The sequence below is a fragment of the Eublepharis macularius genome, chromosome 2, assembly GCF_028583425.1.
Source record: "Eublepharis macularius isolate TG4126 chromosome 2, MPM_Emac_v1.0, whole genome shotgun sequence".
NCBI lineage: Eukaryota > Metazoa > Chordata > Lepidosauria > Squamata > Eublepharidae > Eublepharis > Eublepharis macularius.
In genome coordinates, this window is record NC_072791.1 from 219,395,079 (window position 1) to 219,414,301 (window position 19,223).

At 49.9% G+C, this 19,223-nt stretch overlaps 1 protein-coding gene across 1 annotated transcript in view; it reads left to right on the top strand.

Annotated features, from left to right (window-relative positions):
• Window positions 1–19,223, top strand: part of DNAH7 (dynein axonemal heavy chain 7) — a 190,041-nt gene that overhangs the window by 110,891 nt on the left and 59,927 nt on the right. Inside the window, exons 38-40 of the mRNA XM_054970133.1 lie at window positions 1,450–1,679; window positions 2,936–3,266; window positions 4,408–4,754. Coding sequence (XP_054826108.1) covers window positions 1,450–1,679; window positions 2,936–3,266; window positions 4,408–4,754 — 908 coding nt within the window. The remainder of the gene's footprint in view (window positions 1–1,449; window positions 1,680–2,935; window positions 3,267–4,407; window positions 4,755–19,223) is intronic.

Genomic DNA, 19,223 nt, shown 5'->3' on the forward strand with positions numbered 1-19,223 from the left:
TCTCAGGAGGACTATTTCATGTGATTTTTCTGAATATGTACATTCGTTCTAATGAGTGGCCATCACAAGAACCAACTTTCCATTTCAGTGTTTTATCAAAAGAATTACAGCAATAGCTAGTAATATACAATTATTTTGAGATCTATGAAATACAGTGCCAAACAGAATACTGATGTTTAAAAAAAAATTATAATAAATGGCTAAGTGACTGAATAGGAGCAGAATTTACCTGGGGTGCATCACTTACTGTTCTAGTTGACTTTATGACCTGATGGCGTAACTTGAATTTTGTTTTCATGGACTTTCTGATTTTCTTACTTGAGATAATTAGAGGCTGACATTATAGTCTTTAGTGTCATCACTGCATACTTACCACTAGAAGTGGGCATGGACCGGGAAAAACCCATGGGCTGTAGGTTTGTGGTCTGTGAAACTTTTCACAGTCCAGCATTGGTTCACGAACCGACTGGTTCATCAGTCCGGGCCAGTGCCAGGAGCGCTTAAACCTCCCCTTGCTCCAGCTGACTGGTGTCAGCTGGAGCAAGGCGGGGGATTTAAATGTTAAAGCGCTCCTGGTGCCACTTACCAGCAGTGCCGGGAGCACTCTAACCCCCCTTGCTCCATCTGACTGGTCGGCCGCCAGTCAGCTGGAGCAAGGGGGGTTTAAATGTTAAAGCGCTCCCAGCGCCGCTTGCCAGCAGCACCGGAAGGCTTTAATGGACCATGGACCAAGGGACCGGCGAAAAGTCCATGAGGTCTGTGGAAAACGGGCATCCCCCAACCTGCTGGTTTACGAACACCAAAGTGGCCCGGTCCGTGTTAAATTTTGGTCTGTTTTCCGGTTCGTGCCCACCTCTACTAACCACACAGATATAATTGTTGATTGTTATGGACTGCAGTATGCATAACTCTGTATTGAATTGTGGCTTCTGTAGATCAGTGTTTCTCAATCTTCCATATCTTATATCCCACCAAACATTCTGTCAATGAACTGGGCCTCACCCTGATAGAAACAACAAGCCCACTTTTCCCCAAGAAAGATATTTATATATTCACAGGGATTCTGGTATTATTTCTGCCAAAAGATCACGGATGGATAATCGGTGGCAGGCAGGGTTGGCAGGAGACAATACATCATATTTGTAGGTGGACATGGGGCTTGAGGTAGAGTGAATTATTAGTAACTGTTATGAAAACCCTGCATCCCATGTATACTATCTCTGCATCCCACCGGTATTATGCATACCACTGTTCGAGACCCACTGCTATAGATTACGCATAATCCCTTTACCATAGTTGGAGTTGTGGATACTTGATGGAATAAAAGTTCCTTTAGGTTTTTCTGTTCCATGAATTCTTACCTTTTGTTGTAATTTGGAAACTTAATTTTGGTCTTTTCTCTTAAACAAATAAAATAAATGTAATTTAGGCCTTTCCTCTTAAATTTAGTCATGGCCTACAGATGCATTGCAGGCTGTTGCCACGCGCTCCCTGGAAGATATTGAAATGTCAGAGGAAACCCGGAATGGCTGTATTGATATGTGTAAAAAATTTCATACAACGACCATTTCTTTGTCTGAAACTTTCTTTGCTGAACTCCAAAGACATAACTATGTAACACCTACTTCCTACCTGGAATTAATTTCCACTTTCAAATCCCTTCTGGAAAATAAGAGAACGTAAGTATAGTACAGAATTTGCTAGGAAAAGGAATTTCTTGCTGTGTTTGAAAAATATAATATATGCTTTTGGTTTGATGAGAGATGTATATAGACAGAAATAGAGTTTTTCATGTGGATCAAGCAACTGCTCAGCAAGAAGTTCATTGTCCTTTTTGTAGACTTGTAGATTTTTTTAAAGCATAAAATGTGGGTTGCTATTAAAATTGGCTTTTGCTCAAACTAGCAAGTAGTTTTTTCCTTTGGTGCTAATGGTGAGTAAGAATCATCTCCAGGTGACAGGCAGGGAAGTTTGTATGAATCAGAAGAAAGTTTTGAGTCCTTTTTTTCCTTTCAAGGCAATATATTTTTATTTATTTTACAAAATGTGTATATTGCCTTTCTTCCCTCAGAAGGTGGGTGCCACCAAGGTGGCTAACAGATTAAAACATGCATAATAAAATCACATTAAGACCATCAAAACCAACCACCCCCCATATCATTAGAACAATTAAAACCAGAGTTTAAACACATACAAAGACATAAAAACAACAATTAAAACATTGGGCAAAAAGGAAGAATCACTCAGGGAATGCCAATCAGAACAAGGTTTGCCCCCCCCCAATCAATAGCTAGGGTTGCCAATTCAGGGCTGGGAAATTCCTGGAGATTTGGGGGAGGAGCCTATGGAGGGTGGAGGGTGGGGACAGGAGGGAACTCAACAGGGATATGATGCCATAGAGTCCACCTTCTAGAACTGCCATTTACTTTAGGGGATCTGATCTCTGTGGTCCAGAGATCAGTTGTAATTCTGGCAGAACTCTAGGCCCAACCTGGAGGTTGAGAACCCTGTCCCCAGCAACTGATATTCAGAGAGTCTAATTGCCATTGATGGACTATGAGTTTGTCTAATCTCCTATTAAAGTCCCCTCTAAGTATGGGAACAGGTATAGGGAGAAGTGGTTTCTAATATACTTATCCCAGGCTAAGGAGCTTTCAGTGTCAGCATTAGTTCCCTGAACTAATAGGTCATCAGTTTACAGGCTAAATACAACCCCAAATGCAGGTGGTGCATACATGAAATTTAACACAAGAATCAGTGAAATCAGTCTCCCATGAAAGTGTGTGCAGAGTTGTGAAACTGAAAGTTAGGCTTAAGAAGAGATAGCAGTAGGGTGTGTTAACAAATTGTAGATATCAAAGTGGTGCTTTTAAATTAACTTGCCAGTTTGCATTCTTCTGTTGCCCCAATGAAAGTCTCCCAAATTTGACTTCAGTCAGGTGATGAAAATGAAGAAAAGGTATGAAGTTGGCCTGGAGAAGCTGGACTCGGCTGCCGCCCAGGTGGCCACAATGCAGGTTGAGCTGGAAGCTTTGCAGCCCCAACTCAGAATAGCTAGTAAACAGGTTGATGAGATGATGCTTGTTATTGAGAAGGAATCCTTAGAAGTTGCTAAAACAGAAAAAATAGTGAAAGCTGACGAAGCTGTGGCCAACGAGCAAGCAATGGCCGCCAAGGCAATCAAAGATGAATGCGACGCTGACCTGGCTGAAGCCCTGCCCATTCTGGAAAGTGCCTTGGCTGCTCTGGATACTTTGACTGCACAGGTGCGTTCGGGATGGGGGTTTGCTGATTTGTGGTGCGCTCACTGGTACAAAATGGTTTCTGAATGGAAGGTATGACACAGCTTACAAATTTGCCTTGTGTTGTTTATTCTGAGTTAGCGATGAGTCTTACCATTCTGTTGGATCTTTACAAATGATCAAGGGCAATTTATTGGTTCTTGAATATCAGAAGATCTTTTTATTAATGAAAAATGAAAACAGAGTCATGTTACAATTGAAGACGCTTGCTCATTCTCCAGAAGTACTAGTAAGCCAAAGAAATGATGGACCTCAAGACCTTTTCTCAGCATTGACACCAAACGAACTTGTAATTGCTGTCTTTAATAGTAAACAGTGGAAATGAAGATAAGACTTGATCATTTGCTAAGGGCACTCACTCAGTTGGCTGTCCAATTTACTGGTCAATATTAGAATTTTATAGTAGCTTCCTACAATTTTAAGAATTACTGGTAAAAATATTGATATTAATTGAATTTCTTGTATATATTTAAGTATTTTAATTACCAAGTGCTGATACAGCATTAAAATGTACTTGAATTAGTTCCCAATGAGAAAATAGGACACGGGGTTATTATTTATAACATTTAGTCAATGGAATTGAGAAGAGTATTTATATTGCTGAATTATTTTTGGAGGAGTTCTTGAAAACATTAGAATTGTCTCCAGCTGGAGAATAACAAAGTACAGTACCGGATCTGAAAAAGGAGGTTTAAAGAAGTATATGAAAATTATAGATTTGTCCATCTAACAATGAGAACTTCACATGGATAAAGAAGGTGGAAAGAATTTCTAAAACCTAAGTTACCTTAGACAGAATAACAGGTTAAAATGTTCTCATTAGGGGAAAACAAAGTTGATTTATTTAGTTGATATATTTCCCCAAAAATATCTTTAGACTTTTTTTTTTGCCTGGGTTTAAAATTTCTAGAAAATATATGGATCATAGATGTTGGTTGGGTAAAAACAGGGAGCAAGTATGAAATAAAAGGTCAGATGACAAGTTCTCTTGAATCCGTAACAAAATGGAGAGGTTTAAATTGATATATTGAAATATAAAGGAACACTTGAATTATGGAGACAGAAGATCCCAATTCAGTCTTTATAAACTGTTATTTGTTTCAAGGATATCACAGTGGTGAAGTCTATGAAAAGTCCCCCTGCTGGAGTAAAGCTTGTGATGGAAGCCATTTGCATCTTGAAAGGCATCAAGGCAGATAAACTTCCAGATCCGACAGGCACTGGGAGGAAGATAGAAGATTTCTGGGGCCCAGCTAAGAAGCTTCTGGGGGATATGCGATTTTTGCAGTCACTTCATGAGTATGACAAAGACAATATCCCTCCAGCTTACATGAGCATTATTAGAAAACAGTATATTCCTAATCCTGAGTTCATTCCTGAGAAGGTTCGAAATGCTTCCACTGCTGCCGAGGGCCTGTGCAAATGGGTCATAGCCATGGATTCGTATGACAAGTAAGCTCTTGCAGTCTGAGTGGTGGGCTGGCTGGATGTTGTTTCTTGCTGCTCCACATGGAGGTGTTGCGTGCACATGTGGCATCAGAAATGGGAACCTCCCTCTGCACTTTTTGTATGGTTTGGGGGGGGGGAGGCTTAGGAGAACGGCAGGAGCTCTTCTTCCCTTGGTGACAGCTTTCCAAGCCCATTTCTGCTCTCCTTTTTTAAAAGAAGCCATTCCCTAGAGCTGATGTGAGACCGCACAGAGCACTAGTCGGCTCCATGGCAAACTAATAAAAGAAGTAACGTTTAGAGTGACCCTGAGTAGCAGGAAGTTCAAGGGAATTGTGAGCAGGGAGGGAAAGCATATAAACAGGCAGTGCTGGTTTTCATAGCAGCATCAGTTCCCTCAAAGCATCAGCATAGTCTTGCTGATCGCTCACGTTTGCACCCAGCCAGCTGCAAAAACTCACTCTCTATCCTATTGAGAGGGCTGGATCCTACCCCTACCCTACTGCTCCACTGAACAAAGTTTATTAATTTATTTCCTAAAATATTTATACCTCACCCTTTCATTTTTAGTCAGCTTTGAAGACTGCCTCTGATCTAAGAAGCCTTCCTTCAGATTAAGCTGCTCTTCCATTGAAGGAAGGCTGTTTGGAGGATGATTAGATCCACCACAGAACTTCCCTTTTATCTCTCTAGCCACATATTTACGTTACAAGCGTGTAAATGTATGTTTCCAAAATGTTACTTTTTAAAATTTTTTATTGCATTTCGTTTGTTTTTTCTTATTTAAATTCCTATTGTAGAAATTTACCTCCTTCATACCCCCTACATTCCTCCTCACTGCAGAAATGATGGAGCCAGGCCAGTCAAGCAGCTAACCAACGTTGTCTGCAGCCTGTTGGTGCTGTTTGCAATGTGTTTCATGGCATCCTGGGAAATGTAGTTCTTATACCCATATGTCTGTCTGTCTGTCTGTCTTTCTTTAATATATTTGGGTCCTCTTTCAGCCAAAAATTGGCTCTTAGAATGGTCTGCAGGAATAAAAAATCTAATACAAAAGACTATTAGAAGTCCAATACCAAATGTTCCTTAGGGAGTAGAGTTGCATTCAATCTGGATTTGGGAAATGTGATAATGAATGCACTTCACTAATATGCATATGGACACAGCAGTGGATCTGAGCCATCCCTCTTTCATGGCCAGTAGCTGTGACCTGCATTTCTGACAAAAAAAGCAGTAGCTAGCTGGCCACCTGTTGCCAAGTAGGCCCCCTCCCCTGCTTTGAAGCCTGCTATGAACTGTGTTAAAGTTTCCTGCGTTGCTGTTTCACTGCTGCACAAAGATTGCTTTGCACGTGTGTGTTCTGATACACGTGTCAGTTTCCTGTCTGCGTGTCAATTACCTTGCTGCTGCAATAGACTGTGTAGTTTACTGACTCCATGTTTGGGTAACTGCACAAAGGACTCTCTTTCTGGGCAGCCCTGCCCTGACCTGTATCTGGAATTCCCAGTGTGTGTTTGGACTGTGTTCCCCGTGCCTGCATTGCCATCTGCCACGGACCGTGCCTGTTCCTTGCCTTGGACTGTGTTTTAAAGTATTGTTCCCCCTGCCTCCATGGAAGCCTGCCTCATATGGGCCCAAGCCGCTGCTAGCAGCCGGGCGCCTGCCGAGGAAACCTCCAGCGAGCCTGGCTAGGCGCTCCCTGGTCAGTTCCCGTCTGGAGCCTCCCGCGAGCCGGTCCCCGAGCTTGCCCTCGCTACCGGGCAGCCTGCTATCCAGCCCCAGCTATGCCCAGCCGGCATCCATGTTCTCAGGCACCCAGAAGACCCAGAGGAAGAGACTGCTTTGAGAAGCCATTTCGGCGAAGCGGGCACACCACGTCCGCAGCGAGAGTACCTCGCCCCGCTCTGCATATCTTAGGAGCCGCCCCGGAGAAGGAACTAAGTGCCGACCATCCCAAGCACTTAAGGAATGCATCTCAAAGAAACCTCCGCATTCCAAAGCTGATGACATCAGGACAAGCCCTGTCCGCTGGAACATCCTTTCAGCCCACTCGGATTTCCCCCTCCCTCTTTTGTCCCCTCTTCCTGAGGTGTCACTTATCGCAATCTGATTACCAAAGTGGCCCATCCAAGCCATTCAGTAGCCCATTAGACCCTTTGTTTTAATCTGTGAGAACCACCAAGTACAGCACCAGCCCCAGGGTACGTTTTGGGGTATTTAAGCTGATCTCTCAGACCACTCGGTGCCTCGGCCATTCCCTATCCAGACCTCCTTGCTGTCCGTCTGTGGTCCCAGTGCTGGCATTGGGCCACCCTCGCTGCTGCGTCTCTGCTTCGCTCCAGGATAAGTGAGTATTCCCCCTATCATCGTTGGGAACCAGCTAATGCGAACGTCTCTGTATTTCTTACTCTGTATTTCTTAGACCTTGTATGTTCTTTGTATGATTGTGCAAGCTAGGCTTACGCTACACTCAATACACGTGTTTGGACCTTACTCCTTGTCTGCCTCTTTTTTCACTAGAGTGTCTGGGATCGGGACCTCCGTAAACATAGGTTATGATCCTCGCTTAATATTAATAGTTACAGACTGCTACAGCTAATTCCCCATTATAATAAAGAGCAGTTCTGGTAACAGTTTACTGGTGGAGAATGCGGGCATAACCCAGTTCGTGTGAATACACGTGAGTCGACACGCGTGTCTTCAGCGAACTGACTTAGAGGAAAATTTTCCAGACCTCAGTGTAAAGAGCGCAATTTTAGCTCAGGGAATTAAAAGTGTGAGTGTGTGTGGCTCTAGCGAGCATTTCTATCTTGTGGGTTGGCTTTTCCCCATTTCCTCCTTCAGCCAGCTTTGGACTACTTGCCTTTTGTGGTGCACCGCGAGGCCCTCCAGCCGTTATAACCGGTGTACTGTGGGTGAGGACCTCTGAACTGGTGAAGTTCCTGGCCACTTTCCGGGCCGCCTAAACGCGTCTATGTGGGTGGGATCCCAGAAGTAGGCTCTAGATATATACGCATATATACTTCCTGAAGCAGCACATATAAAATTCTTTTCCGCCCTCCCCCGTCTCTCCTAAGCCCGTCCAAACCCCGCTCCTGCCAGCACTTAGGCTTCAATCCCCGCTCCGAAGGAAACGGGAAGGGATCGATAGTCCGTTTGGTTGTTCAGTCAGTTTAGCTTTGGGAATCTAAAGCCAGGTTCCTGAAGCCCCGCGGCAGCCGGCCGCACCGTGCTTAAGAGTTTTAAGGAAGACTCTTGGGCGCCTTTCCGCTTGCGAGTTTTAGGTCAGACTCGTGGGCACACCTCGCTTGGGAGTCAGTGGGACTCTTGGGCACACTTTTGCTTGGGAGTTGTTAGAACTCTTGAGCGCACCTCGCTTGGGAGTACAGTAAGTGTTACTCCTGAGCAATTTTGCTTGGGGACTTGCAGAGGCAGTCCTTGAGCGCTTTCAGTCTTTTGGTCGAGGCTTGGAGACAGTTTAACCGTTTGTCTCTGAGCACGAGGCCTGGGGACTTTTTGGAGTTTAGTTCTTGGGCAGAGAGCTTGAGAGCACTTGCAGCTTCTGAGCAGAGGCTTGGGAGCATTTCTGGTTGCCTGAGCATAGGCTTGGGAGACCCCTTAATTGCAGTTCCTGAGCAGAGGCTTGGGAACCCTTTTTGGTTTTCTGAGCGCATAGGCTTGGGAGACCCCTGAGCTTTGGTTTTCCGAGTAGAGGCTTGGGAGACCCCTTAATTGCAGTTCCTGAGCAGAGGCTTGGGAACCCTTTTTGGTTTTCTGAGCGCATAGGCTTGGGAGACCCCTGAGCTTTGGTTTTCCGAGTAGAGGCTTGGGAGACCCCTGAGCTTTAGCTTCTGAGCAGAGGCTTGGAAGCACTGAGCGTTTTTTGTTCTTGGGCTTAGAGAGCTTGAGAGCACCCTCTGAGCCAGTAAACTTTTCCTGGTCCCGTGGCTTGTAGGCAAGCTTGAAACGGGAATAGGAATTTTTCCTTCTCCCCCGGTGGAGAAGAACCGAGTGTAGGACCCTTAAAATACCCTGTAAACCCGAAAAGTAGAACCTTAAAACCCCCTGGTAGAAACCCTTGAGGACCTGAGGGAAGGATAAACCTCCCAAAAGGGACATAGAGAGGAAGAAGTTGTTAAAACCCTTGAGCAGCTTTAATCGCCCCACCCCTGGTTGTCGCTGATCCACTCTTTAACCTCCCCCGAGATCAGCCTTAAACTAAAAACGAAGTAAAATGTACCGGGCAGCCCCCACCGTGCCCCGCCTGGAGAAGTGGCTAGTTAAGAAGGGAGATTGCCCCTGGGAAGCCGGTTCCTTCAAGGGACCCGACCCGCTCCAGATAGTCAGAAGCGCCTTCCAAGATTTTTGCGAAAAAGAGAAACCTAGGTCCAGTAAGAAGGATAGGTATGGAGCCTGGGCACTTTTCACCGCCCTACAGGACAGCGTGTCCCTAATTAATAAGCTACAGATAGCTCAGGAAGAACAGGAACAGGAGATAGAAAAGCTAAGGAGAGAAAAGAAGGAACATGAGGAAAAAGCAGCCGAGTGGCGTTCAGAACGCGTTAACTTCATGCTGGAGAAGCAGGGACTAGCCGCTGCCCTCCAGGACGCCCAGCACAAGGCTGAAGTAGCCGCCGCTCGTGCCGATATGGCTGAGCACGCAGTAATTGAAGGACAGGAGAAGATTGCAAAATTAACCCATGCTGCCCAGTTCATGGCAGAGCAGAAAGTCGCTAAGATAGCCGCAGCAGACCACTCCGCTTGTAAGAGGGAGCTAGAGGCCCTAAAACAGCACCTGGGAATGCAGCAGGCCGTAATTTCCGCCGTGCATCCCGCAGCCCTCTTGGCCCTCCCCGAAGGTAGTACCGACCACTGGTCACCTCCTTCGCCCCAGCCCGAGGAAGCTCCACAGCCCCTCCATCCGATAGCTACCAAAGAAATTGTCTCCACAGACGAGGATGGCAGGAAGACAGACCGAATAGTTAAAGAGACCCGCAATTGGAGGCCCGATGAGCTCCAAGCCATAGCGGATCGAATGGGACCCCTGAACCGAGACTCAGCTATACAATGGTTTGCTCACGTGACCATGTCCCAACCCTCCGCCAGTGGCTCCGATGTAGCTCAGCTGGCTCGCCATTGTGCCAGCCCCGAAATAGTCACCTCTCTTAATGCATACATTTCTAACAGGAGACTAGCCACTCGCAGTCAGTATGGTGCCATGAAAGAGTTGTGCGCCTTCCTGTGGCCCACCAAGAGTTTAAAAGCCCTGTATATTGCAGAATCTCAAAAACCCGGAGAGGATCCAGAGGCATATTTAGCCAGGAAACAGCTCCTAGCCGAACTAGCAGACGAGGTAGATTTAGATTTGAGCGACATGCCGGACTTCGACGACTTAGAATTCAGGAGGGCAGTCATAGATGGACTCAACAGCACCACTCGCCTAGCCCTAGCAGGAGTCGAGCCCGGGAGCATTACATGGGGAGAGCTGGAATCCCGCATCAGGAGCATTGCTGGCCTGTTGCGAGAGACCGGCGCCATCCGCCATGTGAAGCCCCCGGCCTCTCGTAGAAAGGAAAGCGAGCCGATTAGTGCAGTTACCTATGCCAATCATGGCCCCCACTCTCAGTACCGACCACAGGGACGCAGCCCGTATCCGGAGGCAAGGGGAGGAATCCTGAGGGGAAGGAGCAGTAGCTTTAACCGGGGAAGAGGACCGAGGGACTACCGTCCGGGAGTTTCCTTTGCGCCTACCCCGAGTTACAGTTCCTCCTCCCAGCCGGGACCCCACGAGCCCCGACTACAGGATGCACCCATAGCCCCTTCTCACTCGCGAGCATCGCACCCGTACCACCATCAGGTCTACCCGCCTCCAGATCAGTCTAATGCTTGGGGAGCATCGCAGGGCGACCACGAGGGCTACCGGGACCGCGGCAGCACGCCCCAGTCCAGGGACTCCCTCCGTTGGGAACTATGGATGCGCCTCAAAAACATTGGAGCGAACATGGAGCTCTTCGACGGAAAGCCCACGTCCGTTCTAATGAAGGCGATCATGGAATGGGAAGACCAGCAGCAGCCCCCAGTACCTCCGTCGGCGCCCCCTTTGCCACCGGACCCTCCCTTCTCGAATCCCCCGATAGCTGCGGTTCGGGAACGCCCGAGCCCCAACAACCCCTTTAGAGGAAGCGCCGCTTCCACCGATCAGGGTGCAGGATCAGAATAGGGTTGCCCCGAGTCCCAGTCTCCCTCCGTGGGCATAGTTGCCAAACTAAAGCCGGACACATGGGGGAGACCGACAGTGAAGGCAGGGATCGGGACTCCCGGGGAAAAGAAGAAGCCTGCCACCCTCCTCATAGATACCGGAGCTTCACTTAATATACTCCGGCCCACCTTAGTCACAAAGGGCACCCAGACCCCCACTACCATGCAGCTCGCCGGTTTTGGGGGCGGCACGCAGGAATCCCCGGTCTGGCAGGATATCCCCCTCTCCGTTGGGAACCTGGCCACCCGGATTTCGGCGTGCGCAAACCGGGGAGAAGACGATGGACTTTTGGGCATGCCATTCTTCCGTGCCGAGGGACTGACCATTGACTTAGCGAACGGGCTCCTGTGGCGCATCCCGGGAGGCCCAGACTTTGTTAATGCGGTCCATCGATGCGCAGCCCTCAAGGCCCCCCTTCCTCTCGCCCCCATCACAGGAGACCCCTGGGCTCAGGACTTTCCCGAAGTGTGGGTGACAGACAAGGCCGAGTGTGGGATAGTGAAGGGCGCCTGCGTCCTGATTGAAGGAAAGGACCCCCCTCCCCAAAGACAGTACAAGTACCCAGCAGAAGCTGAGGCAGGGATAGCCAAGACTATAGAAGGACTCCTTGAGTGGGACGTCATACTCCCGATGCAGTCCATCTGCAACGCCCCATTGTGGCCAGTTCTGAAAGCAGATGGAGTGACCTGGAGAATGACGGTCGACTTCCGTGCCCTGAATGCCACCACCCCTCCAGTTGCCCCGGTTGTGGCCAAGTATAATGAGATCCTAACGGCCATTGCCGCTGGGTCCCGGTTCTACTCGGTCATAGACCTGGCCAATGCTTTCCACTCCATCCGGTTGCATGAGTCTTGCTGGTACAAGTTCGCGTTCACTTTCCGCGGCCAGCAATACGCATTCAAGCGGACCCCCCAGGGATTCCACTCCAGCCCCAGCATTTGTCATGCTCATGTAGTTCAGATGTGGGAACGCCTCCAACCCTCCTCGAGGCCCCACGTACTGAGCTACGTGGATGACATTTTAGTCCACACCCCCACGGAAGAATTAGCCCGCCAAATCACCAGGGAAGTCCTGGAACTCCTCCGCGAGACTGGGTTCAAGGCTAGCAGGGAAAAGGCCCAATTGGTTCAGACCAGCGTCAAGTACCTGGGTCTGACCCTGGGACCCGAGGGTCGCACCCCGGATGCCCAGCGAATGGAGGTCATTTCCAAGCTGCCTGCACCCACCGATGTCCCCTCCCTCAGAGCCCTTCTAGGAACTTTTAACTTCTCCCGAGACTTCATCGAGTCCTTTGCAGACAAAGCTCGCCCCCTTTACGCCCTCCTCAAGAAGAACACTCCCTGGGAGTGGGGACCGGAGCAACAGACAGCCTTAGCCGAGCTAAAGCGCAGTCTAGCCGCAGCCCCGGCCCTAGCCCATCCAGATGTTACCCAGCCCTTCTTTATCCAGTTAGCAGTATCAGACAAGAGCATAGGAGCCACGCTCACCCAGCAGCAAGCAGGAACCGCTAGAGTAGTAGCCTATGCCTCTCGCAACCTAACCGCAGTAGAGACCAAGTTCAGCCCATGCGAAAAGACTTGCCTTGCTCTAGTTTGGAGTCTGACCCATTGGGAATTTATCATAGGAGGTTCACGTACAATAGTTCAAACCACTCACACGCCTCTCAAATATATCCTGTCGGGAAAAATACAAGACGGACAAGTCTCAAACGCCCGCATAGCGCAGTGGACCCTGGCCCTAGTCAACCGCGGAGTGGAATTTAAAAAGGAGACCACCGAGCCTCCAGCCCCCTATGGCCTATTGGTAACCGGGACCGAGCACGAGTGCCCCCTGGACCCGCCACCGCAGGTTGCCTGGCCAGTCACTTGGGGAGTCCCGCTAGAGGAAGCCCGACAGAACGGCTTCACATGCTGGTTCTGTGACGGCTCCTCCTTTCACGTTGGAGGCTCCCCTCGGACAGGCTACGGCGCCGTGCGAGTGAGCGACGCCCATACCCTCAAAGGTCCAGCCCGTCCCCATTCCAGCCAAGCGGCTGAGGTACAAGCGCTTCTGGCGGTGCTTGAGTTTGAGCCCCCAGAAAGCCCACTTGCCATTTACACAGACTCGGATTGGACGGCCAAAGCCGCCACGGTCTGGCTCCCGGTATGGCAGAATCAGGGGTGGAGAGCTAGCGATGGGAAACCCGTAGCCCACCTACAGCTATGGCAGCAAGTAGCAGCACTCCTTCAGTCCCGCTCAGGCCCAACGCAGGTTACCCATGTCAAGGGACACCAGAAGACAAACTCAGAGACCGCTTATTGGAACGACCAGGCAGACCTCGCAGCCAAGGCAGCCGCCACTGAGAATGCTCCCCTACTGGAACCAGCTACCGACTGCCCCTTACACCCTGTCACCACTCGGGCACAAGCCCGCAGCCAAGCTCAGGGAACCGCAGGAACACTAGACCTAGCACAACTGCAGCTATCTGACCCAGAAATAACTGACCTCCTAACCGCAGGGAGAGATCAGACAGGAAGACTAATGATCCGAGAAGAGGAAGGCATAGTTTGGGCAGTAGATGCAGCCGGCGAACGCCATTGGGTAGTACCATTGGAAGTTAGGGCTGACTTAATTCAGTTTGTCCACGAGCAGGGACACCGAGGCAAGGATCTGACTCTGGAAAGGGTAAAAGAGGTTGGTTGGTGGCCTGGCATGCGCACCGAAGTAGCGCAATGGGTAGACAACTGTCTGTCCTGCGCTATGGTTAATGCAGACCCCACCGGACCTAGAGCTCCCCTCCAGCATCAGAGAATTGATGGACCCTGGGCTCGCATACAGATTGACTTTATCGGCCCCCTTCCCCCCACTGCTCGTGGCAATCGCTACTGCCTCACTGTCATAGACCCCTTTAGCAAATGGGTCGAAGCGTTTCCGTGCAAGCGCAACAATGCAGCCACCACAGCCAAACTATTGTTCAACAATGTCTTTTCGCGATGGGGCATTGTGAGGGTCATGGACTCTGATTTAGGCTCACACTTCATCGGAGAAGTCACCCAGGAGCTTTGCAAGGCGCTAGGCATCCAGCAACGGTTCCACATAGCCGGCCACCCTCAAGCTTCAGGCGCCATAGAAAGAACCAACCGGACCCTCAAGGAGGCTCTCCGCAAGATGGTTCGCTCCTCCGGGAGAGACTGGGATGAAAAACTCCCCATAATCCTAATGGCCATTAGAGGCACTACCGCAGTTCACGGGCTCACACCCCATATGGTAATGACAGGGCGAAGAATGCAACTCCCGGAAGCCTTCTGGCTAGATACGCAGCTCCCTTCCGACATGCAGCCTGTAGTGATTAATGATGCTTGGGTCCAGGACCTGCTCTCATCCATACACGCCGTCCACATGCAAGTGGCCCAGAAGTTGGGCACAGCTCAGAAGGATATGGACCGCAAATTGGGATGGGTCAGGAACCCCAGGCAGTGGGAAGAAGGACAGCTCGTTCTGTACAGGAAGTTTTCGCAAAAGGCGCACTCACTAGCAGCCAAGTGGCAAGGCCCAGTCCCTATCACAAAAAGAGTCTCCCCAGCTGTCTATCAGGTAGCCATCCAGAGAAGGACAGGAGGAACGTGGCTAAAATACTTTCATGCCTCTCAGTTAAAAGAATGGAAAGGGAAGCCGCTGCAAACCGCCCCTCCTGTGTACGACCCTGGGGGAACCTCCACCAGTCCAGCCCCCCTCTGCCCAGTGATTCGCCAGATATCCCTCCACCCTGGGCCAGAGATACCGTGTGTCCCCTTAGACCAGACCTTTGTAGCTTTAGAATAAAAGAAATAGTAGAATATGTAGATATCGGTGTAAATGTTAAAAGTTTTTCCAATTCTATTCTTTGACCTCATTAGGCGGGCCCCACAGTTGGGACCCTTGGGAGAAGACACGGCAATCAAAGCCAAATAGGACCACCACCGAGAGTGATTCTTAATTGGATCGTAAGCCGCATGTTCGGAAAAAAAATTGCACAGGCAAAAGAGAGTTGCTGTGTGAAAGTGGTTGGAGAGGCTTTAGCCCAAGAGTGAATGCATTTCCAATATTGGAGACACACCAATAAAGGTGATCTCTGTATTTGAAAACATTTCACCCGCCGTGCTGGTGAAGATCCCGCATCTACGTAGATTCGGGGTCTCACCTGCCAGACCCACGCTTTCGCATGATGGTCGGCTTTGGCTTTGAGGGCCGTGCCTCCCCTGGAAAAGGTCCCCCAGATAGCCCAACATCCCTCTTTTACTAATGTTCATATTCGTCATGGTGAGTTGCTATACGGCGCCACCAGTTAGTACGCTTTAGTGCAAAGGTAAAAGACCCGCCAGTATCTTGTAAATATGTGCCCTCTGGAATGTGTTATTGGGGTGCGTTCGCCACACACAAGGGGCAGCGTACCTCATTTACATAGCCAGGATCCCCCGCGCCAAGATGACCCCCGATTCACCCAGACTCAGTGGCGCCGGCAGATCTCGGCCGCCTCCGCCGCTTTTCGATAAACGCCGCCGAGCGCCTTCGGCTCCACTTCGGCCCTTTCCGCCAGCAGCCGCCCGCCCCACGTAATCTTTTCCCTTGCCCGTACCGTATAAGGGAAAAGAAGGGGGGGAGACATATTGAAGTTTTAATGAAGCCATGCCAGGCCTTCCAAGTGAGGGCAACCCGAAAGTACCCCACACCCGTATGCCTCTTGCTCCGTGTATTTTTCTTTTTGCTCAGTGCATTTTTCTTTTGCTCAGTGTATTTTTCCTTTTTGCCCGGTGTATCATTTTTTTTTCCTTAACTAGAAGATGGGGCCTCCCGAGGGAGCCCCCCCCCAAAAATTGGTTGTCCTGCAAACATATGACGAAAGCCCATTTTTAGGAAATTAAAGCGAGGGCCCCCGTCTGCAGCAACCCTTATAGTTAAGGGCGACCGCTCTTTAGTTTTTTTCCTTTTCAAAACGGCAAGGCCAGGCCGAGCCGGACCGATAGCTCTCAGCCCGCAAAATAAAAGTAGCCCGCCACCGAGCAAGGGGCACCTGAAGGCCACCTAGCCTAGGCACCCAGGGACCCCTGGGGCAAGTTTGCATAATCCCGCCTAACGCACAGCCGACCCTTGCCCGACGTAAAGACGTTTCCCCTCTGAAATATACATGCTATAGGAAGAAGCCCCCGCACAGGAGTTCCCCAGAGCAACAAGCTGGAAGGCTCGCTTAGTGCTCCGGGACTTCTCGTTCGAGCCCCACCTAACATACAGTGCTGGCAGAAAAACGCCCTCCCTTTTCTTTTTCCCTACTTCACCTCACTCATTTATTTTTGCTGCAATAAACTCAGGGAGCCTGTACTTATATCCGCAGGTCTCCCCAGGATATTTTCACCACAAAGGAAAAGGAAGGCCAGGAGATGAGGCACCTGGCTACTCTGTGTTTGCTCGTGCTGGCAGGCACCCTAGTAGAGGGACGCCCGTCCAAATTAATGCCCTACCCCCACTGGAGATGTATAAATACACTAGCAGGAAATGAAATGATGGTCTGCAAAGTTGTGCAGCAAAGCAATATGACCACCCCCACGGATCGCACTAACTTCCGCAGTTGCGAAGAACAGTGGATCCGACCCCCCGAGCTTGTTATTTTATGTGTAGGAGTCAAAACTCTGTCCCAAGAGCTAGTGTGCTACTCGCCTACTGACACAGTGTCACCACTTGCTCCGATTCCTTGTATGTTTCTTCCCCGTATAAGGCCAGCCCCCACCGCAGTCCCGGTGGTAGACAAATATACCACCCCTGCCAACTTCGAAACCTCGCCATTTGTCACTGAGGCTTTCGGACCATACTGTGAAGTTATTTTAGTGTCGGCCGCAGTATGGAAGGCAGGAGACCCCTTTAGAATGACCATCCTACTAGGCACCACTACCACTGAATCTGCATCAGTCACTATCACGCCCCCTTCAGGCACAGCTCTCTCCTTCGCTATAGAACGCTGGGAGAACTTGACCTGGATTGTAAAAGAGGAAGACCTAGCCAAACACGGCCCACCCGATTGGATACTGGTTCAACAGACGCCCGAATGCCAAACCAAGCCCCTAGTAGAGAAATTTCACCGGCTGGGGCTGCTCTTTGTAAATTTGACTCATGAACCAGGCAATTATTCCCTGCTGATCCAGACCCAGGAGACCCACACCATCCAAATTGACCCTTTGATTGTTAGCAATGAACAATTAAGCCAAGGCGGCACGCATATAGTGGGCTCCCATGTTTTGAAAACTGACATTCGAGAGAGAGTTCTAGTCCGCCCGCAAATGTCTTTAAAAGAGATCCGCATAGACTTAGCTGAACTAAATGTAACCCAGAGGCTGCCGCAGTGCGCTCCCTATCTGGAGGCCGGTAGCAAGGGTTGGAATGCATGGCTACAACTGTGGATCGATCCCTCCCCCTCTCTCTCGCGTGCCAGACGAAGCATTGCCGACTGGACTGCTCCTGCAGCCGGAGGCCTAGCAATCATGGATTCGGTCAACATTGAGACTCTCGCTAATAAGTTTGCCCATGTCACGACTAGCATCTCCGACTTAGGTAAACCGGTGGTGCAGTCCCTAAATTCCATTTCAAATGGGCAACACGAGATCAGCTCCATTTTAGTTAACTGGGAGAGTCAAATTGAAAGAGATTTTTCTCTGCTACTCAAAGGAACACAGTCTTTGGAACGCAACTTGTCAATAGCCATGGCATGTATGCAAGCCCAACAATTAAATCAGGCTGTGGCCATGGGGCTAATTCGGCAAGCCATGGACGGGCACTTGCCCCTGGAAATTAAAAGATTGATTATGCCCAAATTGTCACCCATAGAACTGGAGCTTGAATCCTGGTGGTCTCTCGTAAATTCCTCATTCTCACCGACCACCCAGGAGCTTAAACTATTTTTATTAACGGCCAGTGCGCACGAGTCATTCCATGTGTATCCAGTCGTGCCTCTGGGACTCCAAGTCAGCGACACCGAAGTCCTCTACGCCCGCCACCCCGACCATTGGGCCCGCTTCACCCCGACCGGATGGCAGCTCGTCAGCCTCCAAGGGTGCCAGCATCGAGACCAGACCGGCTTCATTTGCCAAGACCAAGCCTTTGCACCTCATCACCCCTGTGTAGCCCCGCAAGTCGACGCCCTCAACGAATGCCCTTTCGAGGTCGTCCGGGAGAACAGCTCCGCTGTGGTCTACATTGGGAAAGGATGTGCCTGCGTGCGAACGGCCTGCGACTTTGTGGTCCTGAATGCGTTCCAGCTTAAGCCCGTGATCCCGGGAGTCAATCGCTGCTTTTGCAACCTGTCTTCGGTGGCAGCCTGCGACTTCACCTACACGGTACCGGTCTGGACCCAAGAAGAGATCCTGGTGGCACCCTCCATCTATCGACATGTGAAGCCCATCCCCCTTGGCATCGGTCTGGAATTAATCCACGAGCTCCTGACCCACCCCCAGCTCCACCGCACCCTCCAGAGCATCCAGAGGGACGGGGACACCACTGCTTTGGTTGTGTCCCACAACGGGAAGGAGATTTTGGATCTTGTCCAGCGGATTAAGACCACCGGTGAGCACTCGTGGTGGGAAACCCTCTTTGGCTGGAGCCCCACTGCCACTGGAATTTACAATTTGGCTTTGCACCCGATCGTTGTGATTTTGGCCTTTCAAGTTTTGTTGTGTGCCTCATTACTTTATTTGGGCTGTTGGAGCCGCCGACAGCTCCAGCAACTCCAACTATCCTACCGTCTGGACCATTACAATCCAGACCTCCTCTTGCCTTAAGGGTTGTTCTTGGCGCCCTCCTTTAACCCTTGTGTAGTTGCTTATGTTGTTATGAACTATGATTATGTTTATTATGTGTATGAATCCTGCACCGGCCCCATGGACGCTTTGCTGCCGGACACCGCGCCGAGGCCCTCTTGTGGACTAGGGGGGGACATATTCCTCTGCCTCCCAGCCCACGGCCCGTCTCCAAACGACCGCCAGCGGCACTACCTCCATGAGGACTAGAACTGTGTGCCTGGAGCCCTTCTCGCCGCCTACCGGCCCTGCTCTGCGGATTGACGCAGACAGCAAGGGGGGGTGGAAGTGTGTTTTGGAGCACATGGACTAAGTTTGCTTGTTCCTGTAAATATGCAACCCAGTCCAGCAGCTGTACTGCGGACTGAGCCGTCTGTGATCTTTGTTACCCTATGGTTTTATGAATTTCTTCCCATT